This window comes from Notamacropus eugenii, chromosome 1, assembly GCF_028372415.1.
Source record: "Notamacropus eugenii isolate mMacEug1 chromosome 1, mMacEug1.pri_v2, whole genome shotgun sequence".
NCBI lineage: Eukaryota > Metazoa > Chordata > Mammalia > Diprotodontia > Macropodidae > Notamacropus > Notamacropus eugenii.
Genome location: NC_092872.1, coordinates 46,654,935 through 46,669,230, shown reverse-complemented (window position 1 = coordinate 46,669,230; position 14,296 = coordinate 46,654,935). Strand labels below are relative to the sequence as shown.

The 14,296-nt window shown below is 45.1% G+C and overlaps 1 protein-coding gene across 2 annotated transcripts; it reads left to right on the top strand.

The window, feature by feature from the left end:
* Window positions 1–1,735: 1,735 nt before the first annotated feature.
* CLN3 (CLN3 lysosomal/endosomal transmembrane protein, battenin) lies at window positions 1,736–10,569 on the top strand. Of its 2 annotated transcripts, XM_072598615.1 has the most exons (15): window positions 1,736–2,023; window positions 3,322–3,397; window positions 4,501–4,597; window positions 5,688–5,759; window positions 5,988–6,067; window positions 6,529–6,614; window positions 6,778–6,850; window positions 6,993–7,136; window positions 7,255–7,361; window positions 8,050–8,102; window positions 8,278–8,346; window positions 8,448–8,503; window positions 8,590–8,683; window positions 9,340–9,480; window positions 9,717–10,569. In XM_072598615.1, exons 1-15 carry the CDS (start codon window positions 1,981–1,983, stop codon window positions 9,834–9,836), a joined length of 1,311 nt encoding a protein of 436 aa, XP_072454716.1. In that variant the 5' UTR covers window positions 1,736–1,980; the 3' UTR covers window positions 9,837–10,569. The 2 variants fall into 2 exon arrangements, with proteins under 2 accessions (XP_072454716.1, XP_072454724.1); XM_072598623.1 differs by lacking the exon at window positions 6,993–7,136 and having other exon boundaries at window positions 1,742–2,023.
* The last annotated feature ends 3,727 nt before the right edge of the window (window positions 10,570–14,296 follow it).

The window sequence follows — 14,296 nt, the reverse complement described above, 5'->3', positions numbered from 1 at the left end:
CATAATATAGTAAAATGTGAGTTGCAGGCAGGAAATTTTTTTTGCATGATTTCACATAGCTGCGAGAGTTTTGTTTTGTTTTTCAAAGGAGGATGTGGAAAGAAAATAATTTTCTATTAATTTCCAAAGGAGGATGTGGAAAGAAAATAATTTTTATTAATTTCCAAAGGAGAATGTGGAAAGAAAATAATTTTTCATTAATTAAAAACATTTAAAAAATGCATTCCATTTGTGTCAGAAGACCTTGATTTGAAGTCTGGTACTAATCACCTCTGTGAACAAACTGCTCTTGGGATAGTTTCTTCATCTCTATGATAAGGGGTTGCATGACCGCTGAGCTTCTTTCTAGATGATCCCCTGATGCAGCTCTGAGCTCACCCACAAAGCAGGGCTGGCTTGTTTTGCTCCTTTGTGGGGGCAGGGTAGGCTTCCTGTAGCAGTTTGGTAGTGTACCTGTTTCCCACTTGTTGAGGCCACCTCTAGCAGTGTACTCCATTTCAAGCACTTTTGCGTTAACACCCAAGTCTAATTCAATTCAATGAGGTAAAGGTGAGTACAAAGTGACTGAGTAGTTTTCGTTTGCTTTTTTCTGGCCAGGGTACTGGCATAGGGGCACAGGGTATTTAAGAGCCACCCAGAGTGCAATCCCGGGATGTGCCACCAGGGGGCAGTCGAGGGAGCTTTGGCTATATCGATACACTGGGGCTTTCTTGCCCCTTGGTGCTTTCTCTTCTGGCCTGGATCTCTGGGCTTGCGCTGGAAAGCACCCTGCCCTCCTTCTAGGCCAAGTCTAGGCTTTACCATGGAAAATCATCGTCATACAAAAAGTTATACAATAAACTGAACACCGCTGACTCCCGCCCCTGTTCCCCATGAAGTCTGGTCTTCCCACATAGGTGATCCAAGAGAAAAATGCCGGTATTATCGTTTGTATTTACTACAGGAGCTTTAAGTTAAGAGTATCGGACTGAAATCTCTGCTCTAAAGGTCCTTTCCTCGTGGCCCTGCTTGGCAGCACGCGGCCCAGCCCGCGCTTCGTGCCGCTCCTCGCTCCCACGCGGATCGTCTCGCAGTCTTCTTGGAATCCGCCTGCTTCTGCTGGAAACACCATAAACCGTCTCCGACCAAAACAAGGCTTGGGAATTCTTTCGTAAAGCCGCCCTGCACCCTGGAGTTTGGGGGTTCCTAGCACCCCGAACCGCATCACCACGAGAACCCTTCGCATGTACTCCGCCCTTCAGGGTTCACAACGCACTTGGCTCCTGGGAGGAGCTGAAGGCGCTCCCTCCAGGCCGTCCACCTCGCTAGGGCGGCCGGATGGCGTCAGGCTCCCTGCCCCGGGGCGCGCCGCTTGGCCCGCTCCACAGTACGAAGCGGGGTGGCATAAGGGCCACGAGAGGTCCGGGGAGAGCGCTCGGTGAAGCCTGGAGAAGGGAGGGGCCGCATTCGCTTCTTGCTCTGTTTATGTGAGGATTTGAAAGGTAAAGGAGAGGAGGGACCGCGGCCATTTTTGTTCCTGGCAAGCAGCCGCGGGCGGGGCCACCCTGACTACAACTGGCCATGGATCCGAGGGCTCCGGAGCCACGGAAGGGCGGGCGAGGTTCGCACCGGTCCGACCCGCCAGTCCGGGACGCTCAGCTTCGACGCTGCGGTAGGGTCTTAGCCGAGGACCAGACTCGACGCACATCCGGGCCGGAGCCGGAAGGGAGGGCCCACCTGACCGGAAGCACCTCGCGAAGATCACATGACTCAAGCCGGTAGCTTCCCCCCAGGGTCTTCTCTGCTCTGACCCGCAGCGCCTCAGGAGTGGGCTCCGGACTCGGTGTCTGGGGCGGCGGTGACTGCGTCCTGCAGCCTCGGGGGAGGAGGACGGACTCGGGGAGCGAGTGGGCTTCCTTCTGCCCCTCCGCAGGCCGATGAGGCCGCCGTGACCTCCTGCCAGGGGCCAGGCTTTGAGCGCCGGTGACCGCTGACCCCACCATGGAGTCCACGGACACCTGGCAGCAGCATTCGGATTCAGAGAGTGAGTATCCCCTGCCCCGGGGCCCCTCCGGGGTCCGGCTCCCGGCGTCTGCTGAGCAGGCCTGATGACTGAGGGGCCGCGGGTGTGGGACCCCCCTGTGGCCGTACGCCCCGAGCGGGATGGCGGTGGAAAGAGCGCTGACGTTGCGGTCCGGAGAGGCCCCAAGCCCGGGGGTCACCTCTGTGAAGTCGAGAACGTCGCTGTTTCACCCCAGATCTAACTCACAAAATGCGGGGGGAGGAGGGGAAGGGATAGGGATGACCCAGTTTGGCCTAAAGAACCTTCCGGCTCCAAACCCGCAGTTTTGTGAATGCAGCAGGTTCTGTGACTTCGAAGGGAATGTCGGAGCCAGCGTGGGAATCCAGATCTCCGCCGGGCTGTGGCGGGTCTTTGATGGGGAGATCATCCCTCTGTGAAAATGGTTATCATAATAGGGCAGCGTCTGCTTTACAAGGTTTTCTGGTTCTTTGGGCGAGGGTTAAGTGACTTGCCCAGGAGAACGCAGCTAATTATCAGGTGTCGGAGGCTAGGTACTGCAGGGCCAGCGCTGTGTCCAATGCATCACCTAGCTGCCCCCACAAAGTTGTTCTAAGGAAAGTGTTTTAACTGAAAGCCCTATAAGAATGAGTTCATAGTATTCATGACCGTGCCTTTAGTACCTAATTCCTTAAGGATGAGGTTTGTCTCACTTTTGTGTGTCTCCCCGGCACAGAGGCTTCATTTGGATAGATTACTTGAATCAGCTGAGGTTTTGTGTATAAAGTACTTGATAAGCCTTTCAAACCAAAATAATATTAAATAATAAATATCAATTAAATAACCCAACTATTGTATATCGAATAGTCCATTCACATCTCGTAAAACTGAGCTGCAAGTGGTAGAATTTGAGGACTGAAGTGAATTTCTGTTCATCCACACATCCCGTGCTTTCCTACCTTTGTATTTTGGGGCACGTATTTTAGGTGAATATCCTTCTTTGTCAACTCTTAGCTCATGGTGTGGAAATACTGCCCATTTTTCAAGGCCAGGTTTCTTTCTGAAGCCTTCCTGGATTCCCCAAAGTTAAAAATATTGTTTTCAGACCTCACATATGTCTTTATGCCATCTTGTGCATTTATCATTTATTTTATATTATAGTTACTTGTACATAAGTTATAGCTTTTCTCTTAGGCAATAAAGGATAGCCTCTCATTTTTTTATTCCCCCATAATGCCTGCCCCAGAATATTGTATATAGTAGGTGCTGAATAAATGCTTGCTACATTGAATTGAAGATTCTTTTTGTTCTTCCCCTCCTAGGAGAGGAGCTTCTCCCTAGAAAATCCCATGAGCCAGTGGCTCAGTCTGTCCACTGGAGAAACCTGGTTGGTTTTTGGTGAGTGACTATGGGAGAAATCAGAGGGGATAGAGGAGGAGGGACCAGAGTGGACTCGAGGAGGAGGAGCAAAATGGACATAGAGTTGGGTAAGAATAGAAAAAGTAGAGGGGTGAAGGAATGAAGGAGATGAGAGAGGAGAAGGATAGAAGTTGTCGGGGTACTAGGCCCAGTGAAGAGTGCCTTGCATAAGAAATAGTTTCTTCACTGAAGTAGGTGATAGTCTAAGTGTTTAGATGGAATGAATGAACGGGAGTTGGGCAAGCATTTATTCAGTGCAAACTCTGGGAATTACAAATAGAAAAACAAGAGCAGTCCCTGCTTTCAGAGAACTTACATTCTAACTGGGGGAAACAACACAGAATATAAATACATGAAAAGTTGAATTGCAGTTGAAGATTTTGTATGTTAGAGCATGTTGACTCATTTAACTCAATCCATTCATTTTCAAATTAGGGAGGTGAAATTCATAAAGGAACGTACTGACAGAACCAGCACTCAATGTAGTGCTTTGTACTTAGTAGGCTCTTTATATAAAGTTAATGAATAATGACTAAACTGAGGCTAGGGCTTGGGTCTCCTGACTCCATATCTAATCTTTCTTTCCCAGTGCTACCCAGATTTTAGAGATCTTTTCTTTACATAGTTCACCCTTTTTTATAGTTGAGCCTGATGTCCAGAGAAGTTAAGTAGTTTGGCCAGCTATGTTGTAGTGGAGCTGAGACTGCAACTGTACAGGACAATAATAGAATGTCTATCACAAAGCAGTATATGCTAAGAGTTAAATGAGTAGCAGGCCAGGTAAATGCCCTATGTTGTTGGAGGAGTAGGATAATTGCTTCAGGGAGTCTTCGTGGAAGAGTAGGGATTCAGTCTAAGCCTTTGAGAAATTGAAGAAAGAGACAGGAAAAGAAGAGAAGAGAGAAATCATGGAGACAGAGGAAAAACAATGGAAGTCACTTTGTAAATAGTGAAAATGTTGGTACCTGTATGTTGTGAGGAGATGTAAGCTGGTCAGAAAGAAATAGATAAGTAGAAGGGTTTCAGGGTGGAGTTGGAAGGGGAATGCTGTCTCTTGATTCTGTTTCCCTTTTCACTTCTAGGCTCCTAGGTCTTTGCAACAACTTTTCCTATGTGGTGATGCTCAGTGCTGCCCATGACATCCTCCGTAACCAGAGGACACCTGAAAACAACAGCCACGTGAGTTACCAATAATAATAATATGGCTTCTAGTTTAAAGCTGGAAGGGACCTTAAGCATCGTCTAGGTATTCTAGAAAGTGGAGGGTCATCCTGATCTTTCAGAGGAGGAAACTGGGGACCACAGAGGCTAATCTACAGTTGCACATTGAGTTATTGGCAAGAACAGTAGTCATTCATTGATTTATGCAGCATATTGAGAACTGGTTATGCTAGGGGGTTATGTATAGATACATAGGACAGCCAGGTGACATAGTGGATAGAGGGCTTGGCCTGGAATCATCTTCCTGAATTTAAATCTGGCCTCAGATACTTACTAGCTATGTGACCCTGCCCAAGTCACTTAAACTATGTTTACCTCAATTTCCTCATCTGTAAAATAAAGTGGAGAAGGAAATGGCAAATCACTCTAGTATCTTTGCCAAGAAAACCCCATGTGGGGTCATGAAAAGTCGGACATGACTAAATGACTGAATGACAACAAAGGGAGAAGAATGGGGATGTAATATGAAGGGCAGTTTCTTAATGATCTAATGAAGGTTCCAGAGAGCACAGTGTAACATTAGGATAGAGTAGGATAAGGATATGGGAGGGATGGGGCAGACATGGATGGATATGTAGGGGAATGGGGAGTGGTGGCCAGAGAAAGGAGCTTTCTCCCTAGGCAGCCCTAGACTTAGAGCATGGAGATTCTGAGTAGATACACAGAGCAGTAAATTGTCACTTGTCTTACCCTTCTCTGGAGCAATGGCATTTCGTTATTCCCCCTGTAAGAGGTAGAAAACATTGGGTGGGAAGGGGAGAGGAGATTCCTTCTTAATGGTCAGATTTGGGAGGAGAGGAGTACTAGTGCTTGGCTCATTGTAAAAGGGTGAGGTTTAAGATACTTAACCTTCAATCTTCAGTGCTGTCAGTTGGCCCCAGTTCTAGATCAGTGTTGAGTAGATTACCTCCCCCAGGGTTGGAAAGTGTTGCTCAGGAAGGTTGCTCTAAGAAAACTGTCTGTAATTTAAACTTTGAAATACTCTACAAAGGAATCGCAGTTATTGTTAAGATACTGGATAACTGAGACCTTTCCTTTGTTCATTCAGGTGGATCCAGAGCCAACACCCACTCCTCGAAACAGTACATCTCGATATGATTGCAACCCTGTGTCCACAGCTGTGAGTGTTGTTCATGATTCCCTAAAGCCTTGTGCTCCAGCCCCCATTTCATCTTGTTAAGGTCCTCTAGATCTGAGTGCCCTTGCAGGGGAAGAAAGAAGTCTGTCTACCTATTTCATACAGGACAAACAAGCCTTTTATGTTCTGTGCTCTGCCTCATCAGAGTAATCTTTGATCTCTAGGACCCTGGCATCGAGAATGAAATCTTACTTATCATTTCTATCCTAGGCTGTCCTCTTGGCTGATATTCTGCCTACATTCATTATCAAGATTCTCGCTCCTCTTGGCCTTCACTTGCTGCCCTACAGGTCTGTGGCACATGGGGATAGGGTAGAAATGAAAAGGAGGAAGATGGTGTAGTTTAGTGTGACTTTAGGCATGTCTTTTAGTTTCTCCAGGCTTCAGTTTCTTCATTTGTGAAATAAGGTTGGAGCAAATCTCTCTTTTGTTCCTTTCCACTCTAAACCCTGTGATTCTGTAGAAGTACTCTGGCCTGGAGACCTGGGGCAGTGGTCCCAGCTCTTCATGTCGTTAACCTGCTAGACCTTGAGCAAATCATTTGTCTTTGTTCTTCAGTTTCCTCTTCTTTAAAATAGGAGGTTTGCTCTAGGTGTTGCTAAGGTCTCTTGCGCTTCTAAGTTGGGATCTGACTGGTAATGGGGAGGAAGAGAAGCAGAATGCTGGAAACAGGGACGAAAGATCATGGTCTGAGTGTTAAATGGGGTTAAAATTGGAGTGGGGAGGACTAACTGGCCACCTTTCTCTCTAGCCCTCGGATTATTCTTTGTGGAGCCTGTGCTGCTGGGAGCTTCCTTCTAGTGGCCTTTTCCCAGGCAGTTATGACCAGCCTAAGTGGTGAGTTGTGTGGTGGGAGACTAGTCCACAGGATGGTTTAGTTTGTACTTTGGGGGTAGCAGGGTTGGGGCAAGATGACACAAGATCAGGGCTACATGAAGAAAAAGATTTGGTCAGTTCCATAGGACTGACCCCTTCTCTCTTCCCACCTTCCTGTCTCTAGGTGTGGTCCTGGCCAGTATTTCCTCTGGGCTGGGGGAGATAACCTTTCTAGCCCTTACTGCCTTTTACCCCAGGTAAACTGAGGGAAGGGAAAGAGTCTGAGGCAGGGTTTTTTGTTTTGTTTTGTTTTTGAGGGGATGCAGGGAGTGAGGGGCGTACAGGCAGTGCTGCTGATCTGGTTCCTACAGCTCTTCTTCTTGGCTGTCTCCTTTTCAGTGAGGTGGTATCCTGGTGGTCTTCAGGCACTGGTGGGGCAGGGGTACTGGGGGCCCTGTCCTACCTCGGTCTGACCCTGGTTGGTCTTTCCCCTGAAAACACTTTAATCTCTATGCTGGGTATCCCTGTTCTCCTGCTGGCCACGTGAGTATCTCTTCATACTTCCACTTCTATACTTTCCTATAGGGAGTGGAAAAAGAATATGAGTCAGGGGAAGGGAAGAGACTTTGAGACTCTCTCCTCTTTTTTTTCTTTCCTCCAGTTACTTTCTGCTGCTCAAGTCCCCAGATTCATTGGCTTCCCAAAGAGATGGGGCGCTTGAGACCTCAGCTCAGCAGCCCCTCCTAGCAGGAGAGAGCTCAAAGCCCCGTGAGTCTGTTGTCTCGCCAAGCCCAGGAGGCAGCTTGTCCTGTGATGTTGTTCGCATCACTTGGGTTATTAGGGTCTTACTTTCTTCGCTTGGCAAATGTGGTTCACAGGAGCTTGGGGTGGGCTGGGTCAAATAAGGTCAGACAGGAAAACATTGTGAAAAGGATAAATCATAACCTGAAGTTAGGAAGTATGATTATGATGAATGATAATAACGTATTGTGTGGTGTAGTGAAAAGAGCATTAGAGTCAGGAGGTCTGGGTTGTTAATCCCAATTCTGTTACTTAACTATTTGTGTAATCTTGGGTTTCTCCATCTATAAAATGAGAGAGTTGGCATAGGTGACCTCTGAGGTCCCTTTTAGCCCTAAATCTGTGATCCCTTTAGACCTCCTTTTTAAGAATACATTTTTTAAAATTACTAGTGGACTTCAACAAATATAAACATTTCAGTGTGCATAGAAAAACAAAAAAGGGAATTGTGTATGAAACTGGGAACTTCAGTAACGTACAGTTTGTCTTTTCCCCCCTACTGTGTACATCGCGAATTTGTAAAAAATATATAGTTCAAATTTACCATGGCAATTCTGACATTTCTCTGCTTATCTATGGGCCCCCTTTCCTGGACCTTCTCCTAAAGAGGGTAAAGGATGAAATTCTCTCTAATCCACTCCTCTTTTCCCAGCAGACCCCAACTCCAATCTGAGCCTCTCTTTCAGTGACAGGTGGAATGTTTTTAAGGTATGGGGAAACAGGATAGGGAATAAAGTGATATTACTTTGGATGTGGAGATCAGTAAGGGAATGGGTCAGTAATGGGGGTTGTTGTTCTAGTGTCTGGCCAGAGAACTGTCAGGCCTAGAGCTGAATCTAGCTTTGCGTCAAAAACTCATCCTCTTAACCTCTGAACCTTCCAGGGTCTCCTGAAGTACATTGTTCCCTTGGCTCTGGTTTATTTTGCAGAGTATTTTATCAACCAGGGGCTGGTGAGTAAGAATACGTTGGGGAGGGAAATCAGGAAGAGGGTTGGGGTAAAGGAGTAAGGAAGAGGCATTCCTAACTCCCTGTCATCCACTTCTCTACCTAGTTTGAGCTCCTTTTCTTCAGAAACACGTCTCTGACCCATGCCCAGCAGTACCGATGGTGAGAACAGAAGTGGGGGAGGGTGGCTGAGGGGCAGATTCCTCCCCATAGAAGGGGAGCCTTTTTCACCACTCAGCTCTTCCCAGGTACCAGATGCTGTACCAAGTGGGAGTCTTTGTCTCCCGATCCTCTCTTCACTGCTGCCGCTTCCGTTTCATTTGGCTGCTAGCAGTGCTTCAGGTATGGTTCCCTTTTGAAATCCCTCCATTCCTTCATCCTTCCCTTGTTTCCAAGTCCCCAGTGCTTTTATCGTTCAGCTAAATCCTGGAGACACTTGCTGATGGAAAACAGGGAACCTGAGCCTTAGGCAAACTTTGGGTGTTGTAATGAAGAGAGCCCTGGACTTTGATTCAGGACACCAGCTATGCTAGTTACTTGCTTTGAAACTATGGGAAAAGTCATATAACTTCTGCCTTTTTATTCATCTTGAAAATGGGGAGAATAGTCCTTTTACTACCCACATCAGAGGGTTGTTGTGAGAAGCATACTGCTTTAAAGTTTACAAAGTATGCCACAAGTGTGAGACTGGTATTGGTATGAATGAGGAGTTTCTTTTGTTTAACCCTCTCTTTTTCTTGCTCTGGGATTAGAGTATCCCAGGGGTAGGGAATGTTTGGCCTCGAGCCCACATGTAGCCCTCTAGGTCCTCAAGTGCAGCCCTTTGACTAAATATAAACCTCACAGAACAAATCCCCTTAATAAAAGGATTTTTTCTGTAAAACTTGGACTCAGTCAAAAGACTGTACCCATAGACCCTATCCCTTCACCTTTTGAGTGTTATGCTCTTTCCAACTCACTGATTCTGTTACTGATTTCCAGTTCTTTTTCTCCACTAGTTCCTGAATCTAGGCTTCCTGATGGTCGAAGTATGGTTCGGTTTCCTTCCCAGCATCTACCTTATTTTCGTGATCATTTTGTATGAGGGATTCTTGGGTGGAGCTGCCTATGTAAACACCTTCTACCATGTTTCAGTTGAGGTCAGCAGGAGTGGGGTGGGGATCAGGGAGAAAGGGAAGAAATAGGTAGACTCTTAAGAGTGTAAAGGGCTGAGTGCACAAGGTCTTATAGTCAGTTATGTGGTCAGGTACTGCTCCTTAGTTCTGAGTGAATCTGAAGTACCTAGTCCCTGACCCTAAGAAGGGGAGGGTAAATCAATAGTGGGGGAGGAGAAAATGAGGATTCTTTAGACTGACTTTTCCTTTGCTCTTTCTAGACCCAGGATGAGCACCGGGAATTCGCCATGGCAACTGCCTGCATAGCAGATACCTTGGGGATCGCTCTGTCAGGGGCCTTGGCCTTGCCTCTGCATGATTTCCTATGCCGGAGTCATTGACACTTGACCATCTTGGAGCCCTTCCTATAACCTGGGAACAGAATAAGCTAGAGGATGTCCTCCCCTGTGAGTTCTATAGAACCTTCCCCTGAATTTGGATGCCAGAGAGACTTAATGAGTGTGCTTGTTACAGTGGGACCAAGTGGATGGTTGGAGGCCCTGGAAGAATGTCCAGGAAGATGCATAAAATTTATCTTCTACTGTAGAACTGAGCTTTTGACATCAGACTGCCAGTCAGGTGCTGAAATTTGACGTACATGTTCTCCCATTAATAACATTTTGTCAAATAGCCCTGTATCCAGTTTCTGCAGAAGGAGTAGAGATGTGCATGAACCGTAACAAAGGTCAGCAATTGTTTTCGGGAGTTAAAAGGGATGTTTGAGGGTCTGGGGGAGCCAGTGAGGGTTGTGTACCATCTGAAAGCTGATGTGGTAGGTTTTCCTGATGCTAGCAAGGCCTTTGGGCTGGGGCTTTCACAGCAGGGACTCAAAATAATCTTTCCTTACCAATGAATAGTCATGAACTTATTTTTGTTTCATTACAGCGTAGTGTATATAATGATTCCTAGGTACCATATGGCTGTGGGTTATCAAACAACACCCCTCTACCCCCAGTTCCTCTCCTAGTTCTCTCCTTATTCTTCCTTCTTCACAGTTAACACTACAGGAATACTCCTATTGACATGATTATTATACATGCCTAATAAGATGCATTAAAGTACCCATTAAAATTATCGAAGGTGTCACTTTGTGCTGTTTCTTCTTGGAGAAAAAACCATAAGCACTTTTAATAAGAATAGCCACATTCTGTAGTTTCCTCTTCCTTCTTATCCCAGAGGAAGCATCTAAAGATCAGTCTATAACTCTTTTAACGTACTGCTTGCATTTGACTTTCATGAAGTGTGGAGATTCCACTGAGAGATGTCAGACTTTTTACAGTTCAGTAGGTAGATTTAGCTGTGGCTGAAAATGTTCACTCCCCATTGGCCAAGTCTTCTGCTAATGAGCTTCTCTTACCTTACTTTAGCTTAGCTGATGCTCCCTTGCTCAGCCCAAGCTGAAAAGTCCAGCTTGGGAGGTCTTGCCAGAGTCTGGATTCTGCTGGCCTTGCCTTTGGGATCTCAGGGGCATCTTCGTGGCCCCAGGAAGGAATCTGGTTAGAACCTGATCACAGGATAATAGCTCACATTTACATAGCACTTTACGAATCTCTGATCTCTGCAATTTTGTGAGGTCCAGACAAGTTTTTGTGGATGAGGAAACTAAAGCCCCAGGAGGTTTAGGGACTTGATCATTATCATAGCCAGTAAGCTTTAGAGCCAGGACTGAAATTCAGGTCTTCCAACTCCTAAGTTGAACTCTTGGTCTCTATGCTGTCTCCCTGACAAGCCATGTGAAACAGTGTGATCAGAGAAAGCAGGTCATGTTCTTGCTCTTTATCACACAAACCTTACTTCTATTGCAGTGTTTACATTATTATAGATATCTTAGGTGAAGAAATTTTGATGAGTGAAATTGATATTCCTATATGAATTGGAAATTTTAGCCACATGCTTTCAATAACTTTGTCCTAGCTATAAAAAGTTCATTAGCCATAATAGTCTTTTGTAATGAATTAAGGTTTACAAAATCCTTTCCCCATGCCCACATTGTGATGTAAGGAATCATCATAAAGGTTGAGGTTCTGAAGCAATTTTTAGTTTTTCTCCATTCATACCTGATCTGAGTAGAAAATGACTAAGTTTGATCAGGGAACTTGGAGGTTAGGTCAGTGGAGTGTTGTGGAAAGAGCACTGGATTTGGTGTTATCCTCGGGTGACTTTAGTGCTTCGAGTGGCACTTAACATCCCTGTATTTGTTTGTTCTTCTGTAAAGTGAAGGGATCAGGAGAGATGCTTTCTAAAGTGACCAGTTCTAGATCTTCTGAAATCTGTTGCAAGAAATGATGGTAAAAGTTTGACTTTAAAATACAAACAGCACACTCATGGTTCTAATGCTCAACAACCTAATATTCCAGGTATTCTGCTGGGCATTGGAGATCAAGGCAGAAATGAAATAGTCCCTGTCTCCAAGAGGCTGCCGTTCTGTCAGGGCAAATAACACAATTGGAGGCATTGTGGTATGATAAGAGAGGGCCTAGTTTCAAATTAGGCAAATTACTGTCTTCTGTCAAATGAGAGGGTTGTATGGCTTCTGAGGTCTAGCTTTTAACTTAGCTCTATATCTGTGACCCCATAAATAAATATTTATTGAATAAGTACACAGTTTTGAATTTTTTAGAAGGAGGTGGTGGTGGATATATGAAGCAGCTTAGGAAAGGCTTCATCTATGAAGAGGTTTTTGAGCTGAGCTTTGAACCAAGGAAGGGAATAAGCGTTTTTAAGGCACCTACTATATGCGAAGCGCTTTACAAATATTCCATGTGACCCTACCAGGTAGGTACTCTCAGTTATGCCAGTTTTTTCAATTGATGAAACTGAGTTAAGTAATTTGCCCAGGGTCACACAGTAAGTATCTGAGGCCATATTTGAACTTGGATCTTTCTGTCTCCTGAGCTTTGAAGCAAACTAAGGATGCTAAGAGGCACAAGGGAAGTGCCTTCAATCAAGGTACAGCTACCCTATGCAAAGGTAAGCAGATGGAAGACGGAATGTTCTGTGACGAATGGTAAGAAGGTTCTTTTAGCTAGACCAAAAAATGTGTGACAGTGATATATGACAAGGTTAGAAAAGTAGGTTGGAACTAGATTGTCAAGGATTGCATTTTATCCTAGAGGTAATAAGGAGCTACTGGAGCTTTTTGAGGGGAGAGACGTGGTCAGACTTGTACTTTAGGAAAATCACTTTAGCAGCTGTGTGAAGGATACACAGGGATGAGTCAGGGAATCTATTGAGGAAACTTGTAATAGTTGGGTGAGAGGACAGATGGAATAGTTGTTATAAAAACAGAACTGACAGGATTTAGTACCTGGATAGATATTTGGGTCAAGAAGGATGAGAAGCAGAGAATGACTCTACTTTCACTTGCTTCCAAATCTTCTGTAGTGTAGCTTGTGGCCTCTTAATTCAACTGAATTTGCTTTTTCCAAAATTAGTAATGACCTTTTAAGAAATTGCCAAAGCTTAATGACCTTTCCTTAATCCTCATCCTTCTTGACCTCTTTTCAGTCTTTGGCAGTAGTGATCATTCTCTCCTCCCAGATACACTCCTTACTAGGTTTTTATGACGTTGCTATTTCCTGCTTCTCCTTACCTGTCTGACCCCTTGTCCATTGCTGGGTCTTCTTCCAGGTCACTTTCAGCAACAATCAGTGTCCTCTAAAACTTCATCTTGGGCCTTTTCCTCTCTATATTATTTTGTTTGGTGATCTCATCAATTTTTAGTCTGTTCCACTTCAAACTCTCTGCATATGATTCTCAGATCTACTATAATCCAGATGCCTTCTGTGTATCTCAGTTTGGATGGCAGCCTTCTCAATCTCAACATGTCCAAAATAGAACTCAGCCTTTCCCCAAACTCTCCTCTTCCCAGTTTACCTGTTACCATCAAGGCTGTCACCTCAGGCTCCCAATGTGTCATCCTCCATGCCAGTCTCACATCCATTCTGCTGATCTTTTCTATTTCACAACATCTCTCAACTATATCCCCTCATCTCTATTCACACACTCTCTTGACTTATGGCAGTAGCCTTCCAACTGGTCTTTTAAGATTCTTCCCCAGTCCAATCTATTCTCCACTCAGCCAATAAAGAGATTTTTCTAAAGTGTAGATCTGACCATATGAACCCTTCCCCCCATAAAATCCAGGGCTTTCTGTTAACTCCTCTACTATCAAATGTAAAATCAATTGTCTTATAAAATATATATATATATATATATCTCCTATGCCTGGAATGCTTTCCCTCTACACCTCTGCCTCTTAGCTTCTCTGGCATCTTTCAAGATTCAATTCATATCCCACCTTCCTGGTTGTTGACTGACTGATGTGGTAGTGCCCTCAACAGAAGTAGGGGAATTTAGAATGGGGGGGGTTGAGGGAGGGTAAGATGATTTCTGTTTTGGATATGTTAAGTTTGAGATGCCAGTGGTACATCCAGTCAAAATATCCAATTGACAGTTGGTAATTTGGACTGGAAATTGGGAGACTCAGGCTAGATATATCAGTCTGGGAGTCACTAAGAGACTGTAGATCAGTTATACGGCACACTGGATAGAGTGCTGGGCTGGGAGTCAGGAAGACACATTTTCTTGGATTCTAATCAGGCCTCAGACACTATTAGCTTTGTGATCCTTGCAAGTCACTTAACCTTATAGGCCTTAGTTTCCTCATCTGAAAAATGAGCTAGAGAAGGAAATGAGAAATTATTCCAATTTCTTTGCCAAGAAAACCTAAAATGGGATCACAAAGAGTCAGAGATGACAGAACATCATCATCAAGAGAGTAGAGAAGGCTTCTCCAGCA